General features: G+C 39.8%; 1 protein-coding gene across 2 annotated transcripts in view; it reads right to left on the bottom strand.

The window, feature by feature from the left end:
- Window positions 1–160: 160 nt before the first annotated feature.
- The window catches only part of ARFGEF2 (ADP ribosylation factor guanine nucleotide exchange factor 2), a 35,424-nt gene continuing 9,453 nt past the window's right edge, over window positions 161–26,131 (bottom strand). Inside the window, exons 5-39 of one of the 2 annotated variants that reach the window (XM_039563328.1) lie at window positions 25,847–26,026; window positions 25,221–25,431; window positions 24,473–24,544; window positions 24,053–24,201; window positions 23,528–23,658; window positions 22,774–23,008; window positions 22,412–22,511; window positions 22,051–22,190; window positions 21,465–21,573; window positions 20,752–20,953; window positions 19,935–20,046; window positions 19,127–19,332; window positions 18,160–18,244; window positions 17,897–18,068; window positions 16,649–16,800; window positions 16,331–16,459; window positions 15,837–15,995; window positions 14,523–14,670; window positions 13,574–13,673; window positions 12,771–12,811; window positions 12,531–12,700; window positions 11,749–11,900; window positions 11,423–11,595; window positions 10,846–11,006; window positions 9,902–10,032; window positions 9,659–9,788; window positions 9,082–9,217; window positions 8,083–8,221; window positions 7,861–7,915; window positions 7,491–7,605; window positions 7,090–7,220; window positions 5,930–6,098; window positions 5,400–5,538; window positions 4,385–4,502; window positions 161–3,707 (exon numbers count right to left, since the gene is read on the bottom strand). In XM_039563328.1, the coding sequence (XP_039419262.1) occupies window positions 3,531–3,707; window positions 4,385–4,502; window positions 5,400–5,538; window positions 5,930–6,098; window positions 7,090–7,220; window positions 7,491–7,605; window positions 7,861–7,915; window positions 8,083–8,221; window positions 9,082–9,217; window positions 9,659–9,788; window positions 9,902–10,032; window positions 10,846–11,006; window positions 11,423–11,595; window positions 11,749–11,900; window positions 12,531–12,700; window positions 12,771–12,811; window positions 13,574–13,673; window positions 14,523–14,670; window positions 15,837–15,995; window positions 16,331–16,459; window positions 16,649–16,800; window positions 17,897–18,068; window positions 18,160–18,244; window positions 19,127–19,332; window positions 19,935–20,046; window positions 20,752–20,953; window positions 21,465–21,573; window positions 22,051–22,190; window positions 22,412–22,511; window positions 22,774–23,008; window positions 23,528–23,658; window positions 24,053–24,201; window positions 24,473–24,544; window positions 25,221–25,431; window positions 25,847–26,026 (4,929 nt within the window). In that variant the 3' untranslated portion in view covers window positions 161–3,530. Of the gene's footprint in view, window positions 3,708–4,384; window positions 4,503–5,399; window positions 5,539–5,929; window positions 6,099–7,089; window positions 7,221–7,490; window positions 7,606–7,860; window positions 7,916–8,082; window positions 8,222–9,081; window positions 9,218–9,658; window positions 9,789–9,901; window positions 10,033–10,845; window positions 11,007–11,422; window positions 11,596–11,748; window positions 11,901–12,530; window positions 12,701–12,770; window positions 12,812–13,573; window positions 13,674–14,522; window positions 14,671–15,836; window positions 15,996–16,330; window positions 16,460–16,648; window positions 16,801–17,896; window positions 18,069–18,159; window positions 18,245–19,126; window positions 19,333–19,934; window positions 20,047–20,751; window positions 20,954–21,464; window positions 21,574–22,050; window positions 22,191–22,411; window positions 22,512–22,773; window positions 23,009–23,527; window positions 23,659–24,052; window positions 24,202–24,472; window positions 24,545–25,211; window positions 25,432–25,846; window positions 26,027–26,131 lie in introns of both variants that reach the window. The other variant, XM_039563327.1, reaches the window with a different exon arrangement.

Below are 26,131 nucleotides of genomic sequence, written 5' to 3' on the forward strand. Positions count from 1 at the left end.
CCTGCAATGCCAAGGGAACGGGCCCGGGCTCGGGCCCCTGGCGGAGCAGGAGCGAGGCGGGAGCGTGCGGGGGTATAAAACACGAACCAGACGCCCCCGACCCCGCGGAGAAGCCCGAGTGGCGCCGCAGCCTTTGAGCTTAAGGAACTACCGGAGCAAAGACGCAACACTTCGTAAAACTTTATTGATTTATCACTTGATTAAAGTATGGAATATTATAACTATTATACATCGTATTTTCATGTAGAAAACTTTACATAGTTTTTCATATTATATAATTTTGGTATTCTCTCAGAACTCTATACATCCATTGGCAAGGAATGGTCTTTAAATTATTGATGGTAAATGCACTTAATACGGAGGTATTAAAACTCAGGCATTTTAAATATGTGAAAACATACATTTTAAACAAAGGTGCTGAACAAACTGAACTTACAGATTAAAGGGAAATGTACTGTTGACAGAGTTACTATTTTTAATCTTTGTCCTGAATAGTAAGATTGAGCTAAAATCTGGGGGTTGGCTGTTGTAGCAGTGGACATGGTTTAGATTGTGCTGTTGACAGTTTGGAAAGTGAGATACCAGACATGGATAACAAACTGCTTTAAAAACAGCCTTTTCCTGGACTGTAAGACACAACAGAAGCAACGTGAAGGGAGTTTTTAATCACCACGAAAGGGAGGGTTTAGGGTTTTCCTCGTTAGCATCCTCTCCCCCTTCCTTCCCTCGGGAGGTCTGAAAGGACACGTAACAGCAAACCCCACGGAGTCTCCATTATTTATGCCATTACAGGTGGATGAGTTGCAGATTCATCTATTGCACAAACACGTCCAAGAGGTGACTTTCTCTCAGTGCCTGTATTGCACAGTCCTGCTCTCCAGACAGCGAGCCCGGCTGCGCTCCCGGTTCCAGCGGAGCCAGTAACAGCCGGTGTCAGTGGAGGGGGGGAGAAGGAACAAGCTGGGTCCACTCGAGGAGGGCTGAGCTTCACTGGGAGGGCTGTGGGTTCTGCCCTTTCTGACTCTCTGAGGAAAACCAACAAGTGCTGTGGACGTAACCTGAACAGACCCTGATTATTGCTCTAATGGAGACAATCACCTGCAGAAACAGGATAGGATTAAGGCTCTGACAATGCAATTGCATTCCAGTTCCTTCTCCTTCATGCACTGCAGGCTCTGGGATGGTTGGATATCACATACCCAACTTCAGCAGTTTGTAACTGGTGTAATTACAACAAAAGCTTTTCTTAAGGAAAAGAACAGTCTCAGACCAAAGGCTGAAGGGAAGCATGGATTAAACATCCCATGTGCAGAGAGAGTACAAATGCTGCCCCTTACAGTAAAGAAAGCCCATGAAGCAACTGTGAAGTCATATAAGATCTCAAAATTGAGACTTGTTTCAAGACATGACTAGGGCTTTCAAACCTGTGACACACAGAGGAACATGCAGCTGGACCAGGTGTGTCTGATGGGACAGGAGGGAACACATTCCATGAGGCAATAACACATTCCAAATCTGAAAAATTACAGTTCCAATATTTTTCTTAGGACTACCTACAACCAGAAAAAAAGGAATAGCATATTCTTACAGATTTAAATAGAATTAAAATAAATACTTCATTTTCTGCAGTACCCAATGCAATGAGACAGTCCCAGGGAATGAGCAGCTACACGAGATGCAACACAAAAGGATATTTCAAATGCAGCAATTTAAGTATCAGCATTGCTTATTTTTCACTCTTCTCCTATTGTCATATATAGCCATATATTCCCTTCTACTAAATAGCAGTGTATAGATTTAACCTAATGGGCATTTAAAAGTCAAAGAGCCACAACCACCACTTACTTTTCTTTGGTTAAAAATAAAAAGTAAAAATAAATTGTGAAAGCCATGTGACTACTACTGACTGCAAAACCTTTCCCAAACAATGCTTACATAGGACAAGCTGATGTACTGAGGAGCACCATAAAAACCCTTTGGAAATAGATCACAAAAAAACAAACAAACAAACAAAAACAACAACAAACCCCAAAGACAGCACATTCCCAGCAGCTCAGAGCAGCGTATCCCAAGAAAACCTCACCTGAGGCCATCCTACCAGGAAACTCAACTCAAAAAACAAAATAATGTTATACACTTAGTTCCATTCAAGTAGGTAGGTTGTTGTTGCTGTTTGTCGGTTTGTTTTTTTCTTTAAATATTGTTAATACTTTAAGTTTGCTATTCTGGATAGCACAGTAGTTAATACAACACTTTGCATTATTTTAGAAAGTGGAGCCTCTCCTCCCATCCTGCCACACTTTCCTGGTTTAGAGAAGTCTTGAAACTTGAAATTTAAAATTATTTCAAAGGTCAAGACAATATTCTGTCATGGAAACATTGTCACAGAAACCCAATGCATTTCAAGGAAAGAAAGAAAGAAAAAAAAAAACTCTTGGGCAAGCAAAGCTGTGGTGTCATGTCACATTTTGCTTCACAGATAACCTTCAAAGCACAGAATTGTGTTGGTCACTTAGAGCACAGGGATGAACTTGTTTCATTTTGCTAGAGCAGTTTTTTTGAAATTTGGGTTTTTTTAAGATGCCACTAGGAACTAAGAGTTGAGAACAAAAATCATTTGCACAAAATGACAAATCAGAACTTGCAAATCTGCAGTAAAAGGAGACAAACTTGTGTTAAGGACAGGACTTTTTGCTAAGCAGTCACAATTACTGCTAAATACGTTATATTCAAGGGTCAAAAAGGTGGGTTTATTTGTTCTGAGCCGTTTTTGATGTTCCTGTGTATGCTCTGTCCATGATCTGCCAATGTATGAAAGGAAAAGGAAAGCCTTTTCTTTTTCTTAAATGCCTTTAACTCAAGCCTAATAAACTAAAGGAGTAGATACTATTGATGCTCCTGATGTAAAATCTTCCATAAAACTAAAAATAAGTCTCAGAAGATGCAGTACTGATACTAAATTTTTTTTTTTAAGTCATTTGCTAAACAGGAGGAAAACCACCTCCAAATATCCTACAGGCTGTCCATTTCAACAGCCTGGTGCCCTGCCTGGCCTGGTCCTGGATACAAAGGAAAACCCAGAGGGATCTCGGGTGGTCACTGGCCACCGCAGTCGAGTTTATTATGAACACGTGCCAACATCACAAGGCTACACAAATACAGTCATTTTTTCCAAGGGGCATAACTTCTGTTGAGAGATCCAGCTGATTTATCAGCTCTACCTGGGATGCAAGACTGAGCAGTGGATAAAAGACTAGAAGAGACATACTGGATCATACAAATGATTAGCATTGAAACAAAGAGACTGCACACCTACTGTATTGACTCTGTAAGCAATAATTTAAATAAAACTGCTGACACTTTTGTAGGATGGACAGAACAGGATTATTTTCCTCGTTCCCAAATGCCATTGTGGTAAGAATAACTTGCTCCTGTGGTGATACATCAGGGTCCCATTTTTCTCCCATCCACTTCAACCCATCTCTGGACACAGCTTTATGTACGGGCTGGTGTAACAGCCTCACTTAGAGCTACCAGGAAGGCAGGTTTATCCCAGTTGTCCGTGCCTGCTCGTCCGTGATGCAGATGTTGAACACCACCCCTATGCGCAGGAAGAACTTGCGCAGCACCGCCCGCAGCTCGGGGATCAGGTCGAACTGCATGATCTCACACAGGTACGGGTAATACGTGGAAGCGTGTGCCCTGAACTAACCAAGATACAAAAACAGAACGTCATTCTCTATTGCTAGAGGAAAATGCAAAGTTTTGACACATTCATGGCTACACCAACTTGTTAAAACACCAGGTCTCACCCAAGCCCTCCCAACGGCCCAAGGGCACCAAGCTCCGTGTTGTTTGCGACAGCAGCGCACACGGGGCCAGCCTTTGGTGTTACTCCCCAAGCAGAGTCAGGTTTTTGTGAGTCCTCAGACTAGAGGTGGTATCGGGGTCTTTTTGTAGCAACGTGAATATTTGCATTCCCTTTTCCTCAAAAGGGCCAAGATCCTGAGAATTATTCGTGCCATCACTGTCAAGGAACTGGAATTCCAATTTTACAGTGGTGAAATTCACCCTCACCATTCCTGTGCAGCTGTAATACAGCATAAGCGTATCCTTTACTGCACACTCATTGTGCTTTTATATGAAAGCTGTTCAGTAATTCTATTCACATTCCCACACAACTGGGAATTGGATGGATGCAGCCCCATTTCCACAATGCAGAATGCCTGCAGACAGTGGAGCTGCCACTGCTGTACTGCGAAGAGAGCACTCACTATGAGGAACGTCCCACCTCCAATCTGGATGGAAATGAAGACTGAACTCAGACTGAAGAAGGAATGAAAAACATACTCAAATGCAGATACGACTTCCAGCCTCTTCTTACCTTATCATCACTGATTTTTAGTGTTTTTGTTAAAAGCAACAGCAGGAGGTTGGTCCAGGCTTCTCTGTGGCTTTCTGAGTTGACAGTAATAAAATACGCCAGGGCTTCACTGCACACACTGGAGAGATGGCACAGTTCACACAAACCATAAAGAAAACCCTTACAAAGTTTTTGATTACATGCTCTATTTGTCCTCTCAGTGTACTTTGTTTTCAAACAAGATGCACTTCCATGGGAAAGTTTTCAATCCCATGCAACAACTTTAACTACACAAATTTGCTTTTTCTGGTTCAGGAATTGTTCCAGATAACTGAACTGAAATACTTTTCATGTTGGTGACAGAGAAGAAAAAGTCTAATTTGCCTGATAAATATTTTGTAATTGAAGTGCTGTCACTTTTAACCTGCAAATATTATTTCCTGACCTGACATTGGGACAGCTTAGGCAACAGCACCATGAGAGAGCTCTCCCTCCAAATTTGGACTGTTTTGTACTAATAAATTTTTGGTCCTTGCTGCAGATTGTCAACACAAGGTACAAACTGTAGCATTTACTATGGCTATTTTAAGGACACTCTTAATTAAAGAAGGACTGAGCAGATTAACATGTCTGTACATGCTGGTAGATCAGAATCCCCTGTATTAGTACCAAGAACAAGTTGGGAGATCTTCACATTTGATAAGAGACTGGTACTTTCAACTTCTATGTACCAACTCACCCAAATACCTTTTGATATTTATTTAGAATTATTTTCTACATTTGTTTAAATTCCAGGTATACAGCAGCTTATACTGCACTCTTTTTCTATTAGTGTATCCTATCATACCTCTATCACTATGTACTCAGATGGGAAAACTATTCAGACATCACCACTTCCATAGAGAAAAGCCTATGTCAGGCAAGAAGATGCTTTGTCTATTCTAGACAGATTGCTTCCTTACTGCTAAGTGAACTTTTAATAAAGAGTGGCCACACCCCTCTCTGCCCATTCCCGTCCTGAGCAGGGCTGTCCTACCTGAGCAGCCGCCGCTGCACAGCGTCCCAGGCCTCCCGCCGGCTCTCGTCCACGTACATCCGGAACAGGATCCTCAGGCAGCATGCCAGGCTGCTGGTCTCTTGTTTTAAGAGATTGGGTTTTGATTTACCCTTGAACCCTAGAAATCAGTCCCACACAGAAAGAGAGGGAACATCCACAGTTGGTGTTATTAGCCAAAAATAAATTTTATCAACAATACCTGCACTAGTGACCAATAGTGATTTCTTGTCCAGACAGTATTTCCTCCTCCTTGATTTTGATTGAGTTCTGATTTATTTATAAAGATACTTAGCTACAGCAGTACCAGCAGTGTAGCTCTACTTTAATAAAAAAAAGCAGATAATTTAGCAAACAGAATTATTCAAGTCATCAGGAAGGAGACAAGCAATAAAAGCATGTGACTGTCTAATAAACTCTAGAGGTGACTGTGATGGCATACTGTTGTATCTTGTTACTTAAAGCTAGAAGTGTATTTCAGCATTTTTATCAAATAAAAATAAAAGCCTTACCTGCTCTCCATAACACAGTTCGCTGCTCATAATTTGAATTAAAGGCTTTTGAAAATGAATGAGACTCTTGCAGACAATCCAGTAACTTAAAGAGGTGATGTGAAGACATGTATTTATACATTCCTTGGTCTTCTGTGTCAATGTGGATGTCTACATCCAGCGTGTCTCGCTAAAGAACAGGGGGAGAGGGACAGAGAGAGAGAGAGCACATGCCACAAACTCTAGTAACTCCTAATTCCAATTTATAGGTGCAATGCAGTATTAGTGCAGTACAACACAGCAGAGTGGTACTCTTCTCAGTAGGATACTTAAGAAGAGAGAAGTTATCATCTATCCTATTTACTGATAAGAAAATAAGACTCAAGAGCAAGGGAAGAACTCCCTTATTGAGACATTGCAGTCATAGCAATACAGTACAGAACATTTCCTCTTCTCTAGAAGCTGACTGGGTAGGTCTGTTGAATTCTGAAAAACATCAAAATGAACGACAAAAGCAGTGCAGGTTTAAATGCTGCCTAGTGTAGAAATCCATCTTTGGCTCATGTCAAATTTAATTAAATTGGTCAATATTTTTAGCTAATTTCACTAGGAATTTAACTATACCATCTCCAAAATACTACCTGAATGCACAAGCCAGAACTTCCAGCTTAGGGCTTTATTAAAGCCAAGCCAGAGGTACTGTGCACTACTGCCCAGAATCAGAACTTTCAGGGACACAGACATCTCCAAGGTTGGCAATGAGTGAAATCTTGATCATTGACCTTGCTGAAGTCCAACTTCTGCAACGCTTCCTGTGCAAACATCCAGAGGCTGAGCAAAGCCTCAGATGTGGCTAAATGAAGACACTCAGTCTAATGAGCAGAAAAGAATGCTTTCCCCCAAACAAACAAAAACCATTTTTGATGAGTATGTATTCATGATAAAAACAATTATCATCTATTTTATTGATAATAAAAATATAGCTAATGTAATACTACAACAGGCAGACCACCAGGCAACACTGGAGGCAGACAAAAAAATCACAACTTAAGAGTAGTTTACACACACATTCAGGGTAGTGCTGAGAGACAGAAAAAGACACTATTCTGTAAACACGTCAGAGCATTGCATAGTTTGTACTTTACTGTCACAACAAGATTACAAGTAAGCCTGATTGGTACCTGAGCTGCAGCCATGTGCTCAGCATCTTCCTTCTTGCTTGTTGCTGGATAGAACACTATATTATCAATGGTCTGTATCAACTCCAGCTGTACCACACATTTGATCAGGAGGCCAGCAAATAGTTTTTGGTCTAATGAAATGGAGCAACACAATTTTCAGAAGCAATTCATGCCAATTCACTTACAACAGGCTAGCAAAATAGGACATTCCCATTAACAATTTGATATTTAGTAATGCTGTGAATTATCTTCTAAAGAGAAAATCTCTCTGCAAGGCATAAACACAAATTGCAAAGACTTATCCCAAGTTTAACTGCCTCAAAACTTTCTGTAAAGAACTACAGAAGTGAACTAAGATTGGCTATAAAGGTGCATCGAAAAAGCTTGTATGATTTCCTTACTTGTATAAGGACCACCCTTCCAGCTCTCATCTGTTGGATTTGAATATTGGCTTTGTCCTCTTTCAGAAGCATTTTTATCCATGCTGCTTAAAGACTGGTGATCTAGGTCCAAATCCTAGAAGAGAGTGCAGAGCAATTCCAGCAATCCAAAACACTAACTCCCAACCAGCTATCACTTTTCAGATTACTTCCCTAATCCTACATTCAAAGGCTTCCTGCGTCCATTCTTTACATCATTTTTTACAGTAACACCAAATACAATCTACTGTCTTTTTTTTTTGTCAAATGTATTGACTACAACAGAATTTTTCAAAAGCTAACCTAACACACAAAACCCTTCAAGTCAGTTTATTGCCGAGTAAACTCTTACCAAGTGTTTTTCAGATGAATCTTCCTCCATTCCTACAGGCTTCCATGTCAGCAAGCTTCACAGAGTTAAGGAAAAAAACAAACAAAAAACCAAATAAAACAAAAACAACAAAAAAAACCAACACAAACAAAAAAACCCAAACAAAACAGAACAAAACAAAAAAGGTAAATATTGTTGCTCTGGAATTTGGTATCAATGTAAGAATTAAACTTATGAACTTACACATGAGGAATAGTTGTTTTGAAGATTTCTAGCATACAATTGCATGTCTGGCCCCAGACTTCAGGGCTGAATTTCTGTCCATTGAGTATTACCAGGTTTTCTAGGCAGTTTGTACCTGATCGTGCCAACTGCTCATTATCTGTGAAAGAAACATTCCATATTTATCAACTTCTACAATATCAATCAAAAATTAAGCATTCCCTATTACTGCTCCATTAAAAATTTTATCAATTTTTCACAATACTGTGAAACGCACAGTGTCTTGGCTCAAAGCCTACCTATATAATATGTTACAACAATATGAAGCTGAGGAACCTACTGAATAAAAAAAAGAGTTTCAAAATAGCCTTCATGAGATGGAAATCCAACCAGGGAAGATAAAAGACAGGGCAGATGCAGTAGGGAAGCACACAGTGAGAAAAAGGAAGGAAAAGCAGCAATTGGAAACTTATGATTTACTGCACGATCGTCCCCGACATTCCATGCCAGTAACACGCAGGATTTCAGGTGTAAGAGCTGGAGCCAGAAGGAAAACACGTTCTTTAGAAAGCTGTATTTAGAAGTACACGATGGCTGGGAGAAGGGGGCGAAGCAGGTGTGAGAAAATAAGAAAAAAAGATAAAAATGAGAAAAAAAAGAGAAAAGAAAAAATCAGAATGCATGCACATATCTGTATGTGTAAATAAAGGAGGTAATGTATCCCTGCAGTCAAATGAAGAAAGGTTGTTGGCAGAAGATTCAGAAGATTGACACCAGCCTCCAAAAGCTTTTTCTGTGTCACAGTAACACCATGAGTACATTATGAACATAGCAACAAAATAGTTGCCTAACTCAATAAAAAGATTGGTGCTCAAATACTCAAGATATTGCATCAATCTGTTGCAACACATATTGTCCTAATGGGAACTTTTATTCTTCCAAAATTCAGTTAACCTTCCCCTTCTTAAGTAATGAACATTTAAAAATACATTTAATCAAAAAAACAGATAAGTAAGGTACCTTGTTTTACACACCAGTGTAACTGTGCAAGTATGTCGGGAAGAAGGATCTCGTGTAAAGCTTCATAGAACTGCGTGAACACGTCACAGATGGCATAAAGTGCATGGTTGCATGTCGTGGTCATCCACTCTGATTTCTGGGAGAGAAAATGAAGTCTTTGGTTCTATGGGGATTCGTCCATAAGAACAACAGTTCGCTTATACATGGCTGGTCAACAAGAGACACAGCTCTGAGGAGAGAACTCAGAATTAAAGCCTCACGACTGCAGATGTCTTGTCAGAAATACTTAGTTGGCCACATGAACACTGCTCAGAAAACTGTACACGTTCACAACAGAGTGAGAACATTCTCCTTGAAAATAATCAGACAGAACACACACACACAGAGGTCACTGGACACTGTGGCAATTTTCATTCATGCCACAGAATTTGGCAGAATATAGAATGTGTTTAGTTAAGTCTAGGGCAGTATGGGGTGGCAATATCTGATGTCAATACAAACTGCTGCCTCAGATGTGCGAGTTCTTGAAAAGACAACTCTAGAGAATGCTTACTTCTTGGGGGTTTTTTGGTTTTACCTCTGTTTGTTGCTCAGGGAGTTTCATATTATCAAAAATCCGAAACACAATTCTAAACAGGTCTTGCCACCAGTGCTTTTCAAAGGTATGCCCATAACTCTTCATGATTTCAAACATCACTGTTAAGCCTCTATAAACAAACCCAAACAAGTATAGGAACAGATGTTAAAATGTGTTACTGTGATATCTTCACTAAATTAATTACAATTTTTAAAAAAATCAAAAAAATAAAACCTTGATTACCTTGTACGAACATCTAATTTGCAACGATTGATGATACAAGAAAGTTCAAACAAAATAGGAAACCATCCTCTGACCCACACTCTGTCCCCAGGAGCCACATTCATGTCATCGCTTGTGTATTCTCTTAATACCTTGAAGATCAGCAGGCAAAAAAGATTTAAAGAAAAAATTATCTTAAAAATCTTTAAATATGACAAATTTAGATACTAATAGTGGTACAGACAGACTTGGAAAGTTAGCTTAGTCCTACTGTAACACTCCAATCCTGCAAAATGTAAGTATAGCTCTGAGATGTAACTATTTGCAAAAATACTAGAAAATAACATATGGCAATAAATACTTCAATCTGTTTTTTAATTCAGTCCAGCTAAAGGCCTTACAAGTTGCTGAGGTCTGGACTTCTTAGCCATCAGCTTTAACAGTGACAGACAACTGTTATATCAATGCACGTTACAAGGAAATCTAAAATTGGCAGAAACCAGTTCTACACATCTCTGGTACACTGAATGCAGCATGCAGTGGGGACGTGCAACTGCAATGCAACTCCAGGCTCTCCTCAGCCAGTGATTCTTACATTCAGTATTCACACAACAGACTGATGTAGAAGAATACGCATGTTTGTAACCAACTGAACTAGAGATAATTAGGGTGACAGAACAGGAAGTACTGCTTTCCAAGTCATCTTAACACCACAAAACCAAAAAAACAAACAAGGACTATTTAATTCAGTTATTTCCCATTTGGACTTACACGACTTAACATTATTTAACTAGCCCTAGTTTACTGCTTATATAATACCAAAATTTCTCCTAAATCCAAATAAGCTTTGAATACAAACACTTGCAATTGAAGTTTGAGTCTGAAAGCTCTTTCTTAGTAGATTAAAGTCCATTTAACAGTAGAAGAGAGTGTGAAAATGCAACAGGGTAAAAATTCAAATGTACCTGTGGTCTTTCTGAGACATATTTTGCACAGTAACGAATAAGCCTGATGGCTTCCATGCTGGTGTCCGGGAAGGCAACATTACAGGCAAACTCAGAGAGGCATTTTACTGCATCCTGAAATGAGTCAATTGCTGCTGGAAAATGCTGCTGAAAAATATTTGCTGTGAAGAACAAACAAATACACTTCTTAAAATTTACTGATATTAAAATCCATAGATAAACTGCATCAATCTAGGCATGCCACCCATGGTATACTGCTATGGAATAGACAAACATGAAAGGACCAGATCTTCTACATTAAATATGGTTCTTTGCTTTCTCTTGCATTCTTCCCTGTCCTGCCTCACCAACTGCATTCCAAAGTTCTACAGCAGAATAGCTATATCTAGTTTGTCCTGTCCATAGTATTCAGGAGACTTAATGGGTATGACACAGCTGCAGAGTTTAAACAGTCTGGCTGCAAGGTTGTGTGTTTATTTGCCTGCAAATACAAAAGCCTTATTCAGATGAGCCTTTTAAGGCAGACTCACAGCAGCAAAGCGAATTTGGGTGCGTGCATCTGTCAAGCACTACTTACTAACTATGTGTGCTGTAGTCTGAAAGGCCAGCTCTACGATATTCCCATCGTGGTCTGACGCTGCTTGATGAAAGACCGCAAAGATATTTTTCCAGCCTGAACGAATGTTACCAGCTTGAGAGTTCACCATCTGAGCAATACAGCGGATCACCATGTCTCGAATAGTCGGTGATCTTAAAAAAAAAAGGAGAAAGGAAAGCAAGACTACTTTACACTGGCACAAAGTAACTGCCCCACTTCCCTGTACATGACCATCAAACCCATGCCAGGTGACATCCTTAAGTGGGACTAAAGCAAGCTAAAGCAGAAATTGCAGTGCCTCACACCTGTTTTTCTTCATAATATGCTCAAAAGGCCTTAGGAAGTCCTTCTGGAAGCGAAAGTTGGCTAACTCTCCCTTCTCAAGAAATTTCATTGACAGTTGCCTTAATGAGTCTACAGCAAAGATGGCAACATCTTCATTAGGGTTACACCCAACCTAGAAAAAAAGCATATTTTCAAACATTTATCAGCCAAAGTGTCATTTATGTGAGTAATAAATTCATAATTCAGGTTCCATGTCAGCCCACTAAACACTGCTAGCACATTCTAGTGCTCAGATACTCGGGAAAGAAGGGGTTCCTGTTGAAGGGGGCTTTCTGTCATTTTGTCCATCGAAACAGACCCATGGATTTTGAATGCATCAATGCAGCACTATAATAGCCAGCTAGATGCTAAAATTTAAATTAAAATACAATACGATAAATGAAATCTTTGGTTAAAAAAATCCCATCCTAACATGGTTCAATTTCCTAAGGAAAACAATGGTTGTTCCAGGATCACCTGTGTACATTTCAGAGGCAAACTAACTTGGCATTTTATCAGAAGGAAAAGACAAAGAAAAATTACAAAAATACTAAATCATATAATGAAGATTATATGATTAAAGATCATTCCCGTAAACATTTCTATTGTAACTTCAGATTTTTAAATAGGTGCTTCTTTTAGGTGCTTTGAATGGAATTTTTTTCAATATCAGAGCTTAAGCCACTATCAACACAGAAGGGAAAGCTTGATTAAAGAAGTTCTGCTACTCATGCATATAGTGTAACTTGATTTTAAGAAGTACCTTATTGAAGTGATCTCCAATCACATGCCAAATCCTCGACCACTGCAGCCTAATGCGGTTCATGTTGTAATAGGATATCTCCACTATCTTCTGCAGGCTGAACATGCGCGGGTGGTGCGGGGACGCCAGCTCATCCATGGAAACAGCACACAGCCAGCGCACAAAGTCAACTGCACAGGAGAAGCCTGCTGTGAGCCAGGATGCTCCAGTGCCAGGGGCCCTGTAACCCACCATACGTACCTATGGCATTCCCATCCAGCCTCGTGGAGCCTGTGAATATCCTACGGAACAAATACAGGAGTTGGAGTTTCAGCTGCGCATCCACAAGAGTCAAGTTAGTGCTGCAGCAAAAGGTCAGCACATCTGGAGGTACTTCACAATCCTCCATGCTATGAACTCTGCACCTCTTGTATTCCTGCTCCTTGGCAGCAGTACATGCATTTTTCCTTCGTCTAAGCATCCTCTTTCCTGCACCAAGTCACAGTCTACTGTGCTCCTGCCCCACTGCAGGAACAGGCACAGGCTCACAAGTTTACCCAGCCAAGTTATGCTGGAACACTCAGTTGGGTGACAGCATGTTAAATTTCATGGGGACAATAAACAGACAGTAAGAAAGCTTTGCTACAAGACTTTACTGGTTATCAGCCACCTTTTATCTCTAAATGCTCTGAGAATATGGTCAGCTGTGGCTGTCAAAACAGAAGAAAGACTGTGGATGCACCATTGTCCCTTCTTCCCCTTCAGCTGTTCAGTCTTGAGAGAAGTTCAGACTACTGATAGTGGTCCATATAGAACACTGATAAAGTGCAGAACATTCCCAAGTCTTCTGGACTTTGATGTGGTAACAGACACACTAATGGTTAGAATAAACACTGCAAGTCTGAATATATGACTGTGCAGACTTGCACAATTGTATCAGTAATTACTAAGCAGTCCCATTCCAACACGTGATTTAGGATAGAAGCATGTCTTTAGACATTTCAGAAGGGCAGATGACAAAGATGACGATTTAGGTAAGAGTGCAGAGATTACATTCTCAGTACCTGTCTACTGCTACCACCACACTCTGTGAGCTGGTCTCCCCCACAGACTCCTGAATGTTTGCCATATGCCGTTTGTCAGCCCCACTCCCAACAAGGTTCCCTGCAATAAAAGCCATTAAAAACCAGTATTTGCCATCAGGAAATAACAACTTTATATTAACTGCAACATCAAACAAGTAGACAAGAAGCGTCTACTGCTTCTAGGTACCATGTAATTTATATGGAGCAGATGGTGCCTTTGCCAGATCTGTGACAGATTATTACACAGCTAAACATCGTGCTTGTTAAGACAATATGACATTGTTAATAAAATTGGAACTGATAAAATATTATTTTAAAATATGAACTCTAAGTCAGCTACAAGTAGTTAATCAGTTCTGTATTCAGCACAGTTCTGTATTCATCATAATCATCACGTATAGCATCCACTCCAGAGTTTTTTAAAATTAATTTCCTTAGTGGTTTTAAAAGTCAACTTGCCTTGTCCCTCTAATTTACAGCCAAAAATCTAAGGTTTGTTTCTTGCACATACTGCAGAAACAATAGTAACTGGAACATCAAGCCCAACATACAGAGGTAAGAAATTCCTTTGGAAAACCAATTGTCAGTTGTCAAAACATCTATTAATTCCTAAAAGTAAATGGCCCTTTTTTTCTTTTAATTAATAATTGTAACAAAACCATGACTTTGTATGGCAAAACAGTTTTGACAATAACATATTCCAACAAATAAATCTGGAATAGTTATTAAATAGCTTAACCAAATTCCAAAGTTAGAACAGATGTGGTAATTATAAACACACATTGAAATACACAGTTTCATTAATCCAACACAGCTTCCCCTGGAAGCATGTAAATATATTTGAGTATGTTATAAGATTGAGGATTCTTTAACATCCTTACTCCACTTGTATGTGCACCTTTGTGAAATCCAGGATTAATAATCTTACCTAATCCCAGGCTCATAAACTCTTCTCCTGCAGAGGCATAGCCCTTAATGCTGCTTTCCCTCTCACGCCCAGAACCAGACAAATAGCGAGTTTTCACACCAGTTCCTATGAGCTGTGCCAGTTCCAGCTGGCTAATACATTTCAAGATCTAAAACCAAAATAAATTAAACATTGTGTTTCTGGACACCACCATATTTTTATTCTTAACATATATTTGTATTTAATATTTATAACCTTCCCAGGTTCTCCAACCATTAAAACAACTTTGACCATGACAACAGCTTTGATGGAGCTAAAACATTGCTAATAAAATTGAAAATGAAGTTGAGTGGTTCATTCAATATTATCAGCCACCATGAATCATTCCAATACAAGAATAAAATAAACAGTGCTCAAAAATCTAACCTGGATCTCTAACTACTAAAGGAAACCTTTTTATTACTTTTTACAGCATCAACTTTCAAGACTATAAACAAGTTGGAGCTGATCTTCCAGAGACTTCATTGTCGTAGAGAGACAAAAAGACTGAAACGTTGCAGCTATCACCACTTTGAGTAATGATGTTCCAACCTAGACAGTTTAAATGCCAATGCTGTACTTGCCATAGCACAAAATTGACTCTCTTCCTTCTTCCTCCCCCACTGCCACATCCTTTGGCTGGCACAAGCACTCAAGAGGGTGTGCTGTGAGCCAGGTCTGAGGCATCTGTCAGCTCTAGCACCTTTTGACTCATAATCACATAGCCCAAGATTAGAGCCAGAGAACTTAAGGCAGCAGAAATGCTCCTTTTAGCAGCAGCACAGATTTAGAGCTGATAAAATTACTCCTGGAAAATAGGCTTTAAGAAAACACATATGATCCTGAGAGCCTATCTTTACCAATCCCCCACCAGATTATTTTAGCCCTAATTTTTCATGTGTTTATGGTGTAAATGTTGCCAAATATTGCACAGACAAGTCTGGACCTGTGAACTAGAATATTTCTGTTTCCATGAATAAGAATACAATAGTTCATATGCAGAATTTTCTGAAGCCAAATGAGACTTCTTATTTCATTTAAAGTCCATGTCAAATGCACCCACAAGAATTACAATATTGTCACACAGTTTCCACAGGGTCTTAAAAAAAAAAATGCAGTGCATTTTTTTTATATATATATTAAAAAAACCCAAAAACCAACCAACCAAACAAAAAAACAAAACAAAAACTTAACAATATAATGCACTTCCTTCGCATTTTCAAGAGGGTTCTGGGAGCTGATAGTAGAAGAAAAAATATGACACCACATTCACTATTTAAACTAATCAAGATTTACCTCATGCCAAGAATTGCCAAGATAGTTGCCATCTGTGTGAGCAACTGTAATGAGTGTCTTAATGGTATCAATGTTCTTCTGTTTCATTTCTGTAATGCTGGAACTCGCAGTCAACAAGGAAAAACGAGCAAGGGCCTGTACATAAGCATCTCGTTCAAGCTACAAGACAGAGAAACAAGCATCAAAATCAAGTCCCCAAAGAACCAGAGAAAGCAACTTGCCTACAAATTTTCCTTCTATGGATAGCTGGCACTGTTAGAGCATTTTCCAGCTAAAGGAGAGTAGGATGCCAGTTAGCAAACATTCTTAATAGAAGATTCACCAAGAAAAAGAAAAGCAGAGCTGAAGAAATACTTGATTACATCAACACCTTTTACCGTTTCAAGAAAGCAGATGACACTTCATCTGCTATGTATAAGCTGTTTGTAATTCTTCACCTGCCTCCCAGAGCCCACATGGCTGTCAGTGAGTCCCAGGCTAAGTTTGGCACCAACCTGCATTCCAAAGATACAGGCTATCCTAATTGCACAGCGTATTCCTTCCAAACACAGGGATGCAACTTCTGTGTCATCACAGTTCTGCAAACCAACACTGTAAGCTGCCAGCAGTGGAGTCCAGACAAGCTAAAGAGAGGAAGAAACTAAGTTCAGAAGTCTCTTACAACTTTAGCCCAAAACACTGGATCACTGCAGTCAAATATATCCAAAGAGTCCACCTGTGGCATTTAGCAAACTCTGAAGAGTAACTTTCCACTTTTTTTCCCATGCTTAAAACTCTTCGTGATGAAGACACAGCGAGAACCTGACACTCACTTTGAACATGGGTCTGACATGATCCAGGTGAGTGGCGCTGGTGAAAGGTGCCTTTGCATGGCTCACTGCCTCCATGAGGGCTTTGGCTGTCTTTGCCATTTGTTCCATCTCCAAGTTGTACAACAACCTCCGCTGCTTCTCATTGGCTACACCTAAGGGGAACACCACACAGAGGCATTGATTGCTTTTCTTACAAGAGCATATTCCATGTCTTCACATTGAGCATCACAAAATGTCAAATAAAGGTATTGCAACTGAAAAGATAAAAATCTTGCAAAATCTTAGAAGTCAGGAGGCTGCCCCAAGTTGCAGGCAAGGAAGTTCAGCACTAAAAACCACACCCAAGTTTAAGACGTTATTCTGTACAAAATAACTAATTCAGTCCTTTACTATGTAACATCTGCTACCACCTAATTGTTCAAAGTCAGAGGGGCATACCCTATTAAGTCATTCTGCCTGTAAAAGTGGATGGAGAATCCTGTATCTTCTTAGGCTCACATCCCCAAAACAAAACAAGCCCTCACCACCATGATAAATAAATTGATAACTTAGTGTTTCTTTACCCTTATACTACAGGGTGCAACTTCAATTTTCAAGCAAATTAATTTTGTTCCTATTTTGATTTGAGAAAACCTGCAAACAGCATGAAAACACTGGAAAAACCACTATGCTGACGATTCAGAATTCACTAAGTTGAATTAAATTAGTACCAGCTATTCTCAGTAAAAGTAGGGTACAGCTGGGGATACTACACACAGAAGTCTTCATTTGGTCTGGATGAGGTGACTATAGATCACAACAAGTTCTCTAATCTCTCTGTTCTGCAAACACTATCAGAAGGACTGTGACACCTCCCAGCCACTGAACCATGGAGGAAGACAAAAAAACAGCCCAAATCAAGCCCTCACCCATTGTCAGCACGTAAAAAGTTAATTGCAAAGTAAGTTCCCCCTTGAGTTATTCCAGCCTTTTCCCCTCACACTCATGTTTAAAAACCCCAACAGATCTCGCTTCTTGTTTCTGCCGTGGTACCAGAGGCACCTACACAGCTGTTCCCACCACAGAAAGCCGTGTTAAGTTGTAACTGAGGCAGTTTCCCTCCACATAGCTCCACCAACCATTCTAAATGTACTCTATGTATTGCCCCAAGGCATTCTCACGAGGACTCCGCATACCACTGTGCCATCCCAAAGTTCCTGCAATAGTTCAAGAGCACTGTGGTCTTTCCCGTTTCTAGTTCCTTCTTACTTGGTTTACTACACTTGGTTGTAATTGCGTATTCTTTTGTCTCTTTCATCGCAATTTTCTTTCCTTCTATTTCTTCATAGATTGTGGATAAATACTCTTCTGGCAGGTCTTTACTGTCATTGATTCCTCGATTCATTTTAATGTACTGCTCCTTTGTCATTTTATTTTTTACCTGTAAGAAGGAATAAGTTGGATATCAGATTTTGAATGCAACTTCCAGGGAAATTTGAACTTCTGTAAGTTTGGATTTTTTTAATTTCTACCTGTGGACTGTGCAAGTCTGTAGTCAGCATTATAATGGAGTATGCCAAAACATAGGCAGTGTCAGCGCTAGCAAATAGTGTTTGCCTGAAGGAGGAAAAAAACAAAACAGGTTTATAGACTCCCAGTTCCTCAGTCCATTAGCTCTAGTCCCATATGCAAGAAAAACACCCATAAGTGCTATGGATTCAACCAAAGAGCCAACAAAGCCTGAAGCTAGCTTGATGCTAGAAATGCATCAAACCCCAAGTAGTTTAAAACACAAATAAAAAGGGGGGTAAAAAGCGCATCATCTTTACAATATTGAAAACTAGTGGTGACTGAGATTTTCAAGTACATTGCCTAAAGATTACCCAGAGAACAACAATGTATGATCTTTAAAAAGTTAAAGGACAGCTTATTTTTCACTCCCAGAGTTTCAAAAAGATTGATACAAAACCAACCCACTGATACACCAACTGGATTAAGGAATGGGAACTAATTAAGCTTGACGTGTAGCTAAACTTCAGTTTAGGTTATTGCATTAGGAACAGTAGCAACTTTGCCTATTTGGTATCAAATAGCATATACACATTTTGTTCCACATCTAACAGGCAAGCAGAAGCATTGTAACATCCTATTAGCTGTTTATGCCATTAATTCTAGCCATTTCTACTGCTTATTACTGCTTTTTTATACTTGACTAATCTACATTTGTCTAAAATTGTCTCTGCATAAGCTGTAGCATTTTAACCTACTTAGGGCTTCCCTCTTCCAGTAATTCCTTCTAGCAAGTCCTTGGGATTTAAGGAAATGCCAGCATCAGTATACATCTTATCCAATATCAGCAGCAAGATCTGCTCCTCACACGAGCCTGCAGAGGTTCCTGGCCGGGTATGAGCTTAATCTATCCTCCACCCCTAAGGGCCACAACAGTACAGCCAGGGAGTGCTCTTTGGCCACTGATCTGATACAAAGGGTTTGAATTACCGTTGGTTGCATTCAATATATCTAGCAGCAAACTTCTCCATTAATCTATCAATCTTCTGGGCTTCACCTGGCAGACGAAAACCTTCCAGAAATATACGCAGAGCGGAGACAAAGTCTTTTCCACAGAAATCAAGTTGGTCTACATAGGCATACATCACTTCCTTGTTAAACTTGCTGCTTTCCCCAAGAAATTCCCCCACTTGAGTCTAAAAAACACGAGACAGTTATTACTGTGCAGTCCAAGTGCCAGCTTTGCAAGAAGGTTTCTAGGCCAAGAGTTGCGCAGCTGTCACCTCTGTAAAGCTGACGTGCTGCTGAGTGGGCAGAGCAGCTGATGGAGGGGTGGCAAGGGACAGGGGTACTAGATACCCCCCTCAGTCTGCATATTCCTGCTTCCCTCACTGCCAAAGGTAAGATCTGCATTACTGCAGAGCCAAGGAAAGCTGAACTGTGCCCAGTTGAACACGCAGCAGAGAATGCTTTGCCACTGCAGCACATGCTACTCCTTTGCTGGGAAGGTACTGCCAGCAACTGACACTACTCCATCTCCCTCCAGTCTCCAGGGACAGATGAAATGCACATTCCACTGATGGGGAACCCTCCAGCACTTCACTGTAACACAGTACTTTACTAAGAAGCCCGGGACAGCAAGGATACAGTAGGTAGCTTTGGCATTAGGTGTGTCCATGAGAAGCCTTGCCTGTTCGTTTCTCTAAGATACAAACTACAGAGTGGGAGCGCACAGATACCAGGGACAGGGCCAAAGGTAGTGGGGCAAGTGTATTAATTATGCTGCATGTAATCTTACAGAACAGAGGCGTTCCTCTTGGTGCAAGAATTGTGCCAGGTCCTCTGCTGTAGTGCCAAGCATTCCCTGCTCCTGTAGATACTGTATTCCTCTCTTTGGTTTTTTATTAAACCTATTCAGACAAAAACATGGGAAAATTGAGACATACAATTAAAAAATCACATCCTATAATATTTGAGTTTTACAGAGTCCTTATAAATCAAAGATTCTGTGCTGTAGCACCATGTCCTTTCTAGTTAGAAAAAAAGTTAAAGAATGTGCAACAAATCTATTACCTATCACACCATAGGCTCCATCTCATAAGGTACATTGAGCTACTGATAACCTTAGAAGTTATTGCTGGAAAACTCCAAAACTCACCGTTTTGAACATTTAAAATTAGAGACTTTACATGACATGTTAAAAATGGTGCTGTTCAAGACCTTCTTCTAGCATTTACAGACACGAAGACCTTCAAATTAAAAAGAAGTAAAGCATAGCTGGACAATGATCTAATTCTTCAAACTCTATTTCAATAAAAGACAACAAATCATGTAAGAGCTGCAAGACAACCGTGCTCCTCAAACCAATTTCTCTCTAGGCATACACACTTTTGTGCAGCTGAGCCAGCAAAAGGACAGCTGTGAAAATCCCTTTCACTCCATCCAGGATTTTATTAAATTTGGCCTCCAGCATTGGCTTTTGACAACAGCAGGCAAGAGTCTTCAGCATTAATATCAATTTGTAAGTGTCCCTACAGGTGTGACTGTGTGAGACTGTAAGAAACAACACATTTTATTACTCATGAACTTCAGTTTTCCTGTCATACTGGGCTTACAATTCTATCCCATGTTCAATTATTTCCTTTTGTTGCTTGATGACTTCAAATTGCTCTGGATCATCTGGGACAGCAGTCTGGGTACCAACACTTCCAACTCCTGATGATACAGTGGAGTCCAAGGAACTGACACTACTCCGTCTCCCTCCAGTCTCTAGGCATTTACCTTCAGCCATTTCCTGTTCAGATGGTTTATATGAACCTATTTACAAACAAGGTGAGATTTAAGTTAACCTTGTTCAGTCAAGAGCTTTTAGTTACAGAACTTTTAAGGAGAAATCTAGGAGTCAATATTCTTATTTTACCACATATATTCTTTGTCAGTCTGCGCTACACTACATGAAGATGCTCTACTGGTGCAATTCTAAAATAATCCAACAAAAGGCAGAAAAGCAGCAGCCCCTATGGAGAAATTCTAGCACTTCAACTCAGTAACGCCAAGACTGGTCACATGTATTGTTCTATGTGAGCTTTTATAGCATAAACAAGGGCCTGGCTGAAGCTCAGCAACAGAACCCGGTTATTCAAACCGGACGCTTGGACAATCGGTTACTGCAACACACTAACAACTGTCTGTAAAATACCTCACTTATATAAACAAATTGTTAGGTACAAATCTGGCATCCACATTTCTGAATAGATTCTAAACACTGAACAAACACAAGAATGAACTGATTAAACAAATTAGTCTCTCCATACAGAAACAATCTTACCCAAGCTAGTCTGATGATTGGGGTTCACATAAAGGTCTTTGCTCCATTCTACCATACATTTTAAAATAGAAACCAAACATTCAAGCCCTTTTTTCCTCAGGCTTAGCTCCTAAAACATGAAGAAAAATAATAATAAAATAAAAAAAAGAAAACCAACAAACAGTGCTGCAAACAGTCTCTACACCAGTCTCCCTCTAAGGACTTGGAAAGTATAATCTTAAAAATAAAATGCTTATGGTGGAGATATGGCACAAAGTTCTGTGCAAAGCAAACCCCACAGAAGGTACCACTGGTTCATAAGCTCCAGAAGCAAAGTCATTTAAATGAGGCCGAGAAAGGCTCATTTGGTTCTCGCTCCCATGGCAGTCCAGCTAAAGAGACCAGAACCAGCCTGGTCTCACAGTGCAAGCAGGCAGCAAAATCACCAAGTAAATTAATGGCACTGCTTCAGCATCCAATTGCAAATTTGCGAACTAATAAAAAGTAAGTAACAGACAACCTGAACCACTGGAAGTATCAGTAATGATGCAGAGATAACACTGTTTATGAAACAATAGTACCTTATCTTCAAAGCTGTTTTCCTTACCTGTAAAGGTGTCATTCCCAACTCATGCCCACTTCGTCCCTGTGCGATTTTGGACAAATCATTTACAAGACGTTCAAATATATTAGCAGCATTTAAATCACAATCATAATTAACATAAATATCCACTACACATTGGGCATCTGGAAAATAAAAGCAAATGAAAGCATTAGGATTCTGTGCAATAGAATTTTTTAAAGGGACCAGCCAAGTTGGAGCAGGCACTGCAGATGAATCCAGACATTTCACCCAAGCATTCTAGGATCAAATTCAAATTTTCATACTTAAACATCATATGTGGCATTTCTTTTCAAAATAATTTTCAACTGCTGCCAGAAGTGATTCTTTTACACAGTGGAAATACCTGCACAAATTCTAGTTAAAGTCTGAATCACCATCCATTTGTGTTCAAAGGAACTTGAAGAAGTCTCTAGAATATTCAGGAAGATCTCTTTGAAGAACACCTGCAAAATAAATAAGGTTAAGGACTTGATGATCTGAAACTTATTATAGAACCACGTCAAATGTACAGACTCATTTCTGTTCAGTAATTTCTCTTGAAGAGTAACATTTCATACATATTAGAATTTGGATACAGTAGTAATATACTAGTTTAGTAAGCAAACAAAATGAAGACGTTAAAATGTAAATTCCAGCTGTCTTTTCACCATTACAATATTTTGAGAACTAGAGCATATGCAATTTTATAGATTAAAAGTTTCTCACCTCAATCTGCATTTTTAAATGGGTCTTAAAATTTGAAAGCAGTGTGAGGAAGATGGCAAGAGAGAGCTCAAACACATCAGGAACAGAAGAGACTCCATTTTTAGATAATGCTACACAAAGATATTGCTTGATTGCATTGATGAACATTTCATGTGTCCTGAAAACCAGACCAGCATTCTGCAGCACTGACAGAAGCAGCTGGAGAGACACAACCTTGGAACGCAATTCATGGGATCTAGAAAAAATTCAACATTAAATGTATTTTTGTATTTTCTTAGTATATACTTGTATTCAACATTAGCACTCTAGCATTTCTTCCACATCAAGAAGAAATGACTGCTATTTTAATTCATTTGAATGCAGGGGGAAAGAGCGGTGGAAATCAGCCAAGTGTTTTTTTAACATCTACCACTCAAATTTGAAAAAATTTTCAGTAATATTAACATCTTAGACTAGCCTAATAGATGCAGCTCAGTGCTTCTTAAGCAATTCCCCACTCTCCCATCAAAAGCTTCACAAATACTATAGTCAAAGCCACTCCAACTGGTAAGATTAAGTCTATTATGCAAAAACCAAAAATCTCAGGTATTAAATTTTTAATAATTTGAAGCTATTTTCAATCCTAGATTCATCAAGTTAACTAAACCAAGGGCCTGACAAGTGGATTTTGAACATCTGCTTTACTATACAGCAGCTACTTAATTGTCTCCAAAAGCTACCTGGAGAGGACAGAATAATAAGTACAGCTCATTACTTGGGATCTGGTGGTCCATCCCCGAGCGGTTTCATGGAGAGCTTGCACAATGACCTGAACACAAGGAAGGCATCCTTTTGCAGAACATGGGAAAATCTGGCAGCACCTTGATGTCCAGATACATCTGTTTCCTTGAGAGTAAAAAACACAACACAGATCCTCCATGAGAAAGAGAAACAGAGCAATTAGGAGATTCCACAGCTCCTCTGAGAGTCAGCTACAGTTTGAAGAAAATAGTACATTTGGCAAAGTTTAAACTAAACCTAAACAGGATCTTTTCACTCATGTTGACTGACCCTTTATCTCTGTCCCCACTCTGTATTAAAATACAATATAATCAATTTTAGGATGGGTATTTTCAAAATATGCTAAAATTCCAGCCGCTGCTTCCTTTTTGAACTGGAGCGGGACACACACATTAGGGTTTCTGTCCCTTTCTTCTGCCAAATCCCACTCTATTAGTTGGCACAATAAAAACATTTCTTCTCTCGTAGATGTATATTGGCATCTGGTGCAGTTATTTACCAGATTATCAGTGGAGGAAACAGACTGCCCATCATCTGGAATCCCGTTTGTTTGTACATTTTCATTGCTAGAGCCAGAAAGAAGAGTATCTGCAGTCTCCAATGCAGGCAGAGCCTTGACTGGTTCTGTTACCTGCTTTTCTTCAGCCACTAAAGGGGAAAAAGGAAAAATTATGAAAATCATGCATTAAGAGTTTTCTATCCCATGACTTTGTGAAGCTCTACCACCGAGTGGGACAGAAGTAGCACTGGTAAACTAGAAAGTTTCTCAGCTATCAGCAAAAGAATATTGTGATACAATCAAAACCTGTTCTTGCTGCCTCAGTAGGTGCTCTTGTCAAGATGCTTAGTAACAAAAATAACTTCCATGCTTCTATAAGCAATACAAATGCAACTATTTTACTTTAGAAGGCTTTACTACCTTTCACAGCTGACTCCACCACGTCTTCCAAGATGCCTTGAACCATTTCCTTTCCTCCATCAATTGTTTCCTCTAATGAAACACACAGAGAATTTTTTATTTAGTATTTTTGTTTAGGAAGAGGATTAAAAGGAAAAACATGAGAGAGGCAGAAACGTAAAAAATTATCAGTTTTCTTCAGCAGTTCTCATTGAAAGTAATTTCTGAGAAGTCACTCAAAAATATTCATTGATGTTATTTATGTTGTTTAAATCAAAGCACTGATATTTTTAATGCAGTTATTTTGTCATTTGTATCTATCAACTGTTACAAACATTCTTAATTTCGATGCAGTATGTGCCGATGATATGGTCTTCATAATATGCACCATTTTTACCACAGGACTTCAATTACCTGAAAGCGATTCTGTCCCACATATTATCTGTCCACGTATTACGTCCCACATACCATGACAATTCTCTTCCTTTCCTTCCCCTTTATTAACCTACTCAAGCCAAATTCCTTTAAAATTTTCTAGATAAAGCACACATAGTTTAACTAGAATTCTAGGGAGAACAGGAATCTTTCTGCAGCAGTTACAGTGTAGACACAAGCCGAGGATGGCAGCACACTCAAAGACTACTGAGGAGAGCCAAAGGAGCCAGTCACCCCAGTCACCCCAGTCACTGCTCCTCGAAGCGGCCTCCAAGAGCGCTTTCCAACAGCACCGCCGTAAGTGAAAGCAAGGGACACCCCGTACCCTGCTCACCTGCCGCGGGCAGGCCGAGGGCCCGCGGCGGCTCCCCTCGGCCGGGCTGTGCCGTGCCGGGCTCCCCGTTGGCCAGCGCGGCGCCGGCGGCTCTGCCTCCCCGGGAGCTGTGCTGCCACTGGCCCGGCCGCGGGGACCGCGACGCCGCCGCCACCGCCGGGGACTGCGGCTTCTGCGCCGGCGCTCGCTCTGCTTCTCTGGATTCCTGCAGCTTGAAAAATCCATATGAAAAGGTTCATCTAAGCACAAAATACACTAAGGGAAATTCTGTCTACGATGACTGCTGTTCCTTTGTGAATTCTCACGTTAGCAAGAAACAGTGAAACTACAATCACTTGGCCAATTAGATTTAAAAGATACACTTCAAGTTTATTTGAAAAGCATCATGTGTTTATGCAGTGCCATTTGGCAGAAGCTGCAGTGTGAAACCTTGTTATCAGCAGTGAGCCACACCTTTTATTTTCAAATCAGTCACTATGCCTTCACTGCAGGGTTTGACAGGTTTTCTAACATGACAGATCAACAGATATAAAACTACAATGACAGACTCATTAAAAGCAACAGTAATGAAAAAAGTTTTCAGCCATTTGCAAGCCTAAACATTTGAAAAAGGAATAGTTACTTACAGCTTGATTTTCCATCCGTGTAAAAATGACATTTAACATCTGTGTCAGGGTAGCTTTGGCAGTTGTCTGGTTAATAAGATTTTTACTGGCCAGATAGATGTTGTAGCAGGTTCTAACAGTTTGAAGAATTGTTCCTTCATGAATTTCTATATATGGAGATGTTACTGCAGTGAGGAGAGCCTAGAAAAGTCCGTAACACGGTAAAAATGAAATCTAAGTAAGTAGGCAGCAATGCTCTTCATGCTCTTCTTCATGCATGTCTTCCAGAATAATCAGTGGGTTTGC

The sequence above is a fragment of the Corvus cornix genome, chromosome 20 (assembly GCF_000738735.6).
Source record: "Corvus cornix cornix isolate S_Up_H32 chromosome 20, ASM73873v5, whole genome shotgun sequence".
Taxonomy (NCBI): domain Eukaryota; kingdom Metazoa; phylum Chordata; class Aves; order Passeriformes; family Corvidae; genus Corvus; species Corvus cornix.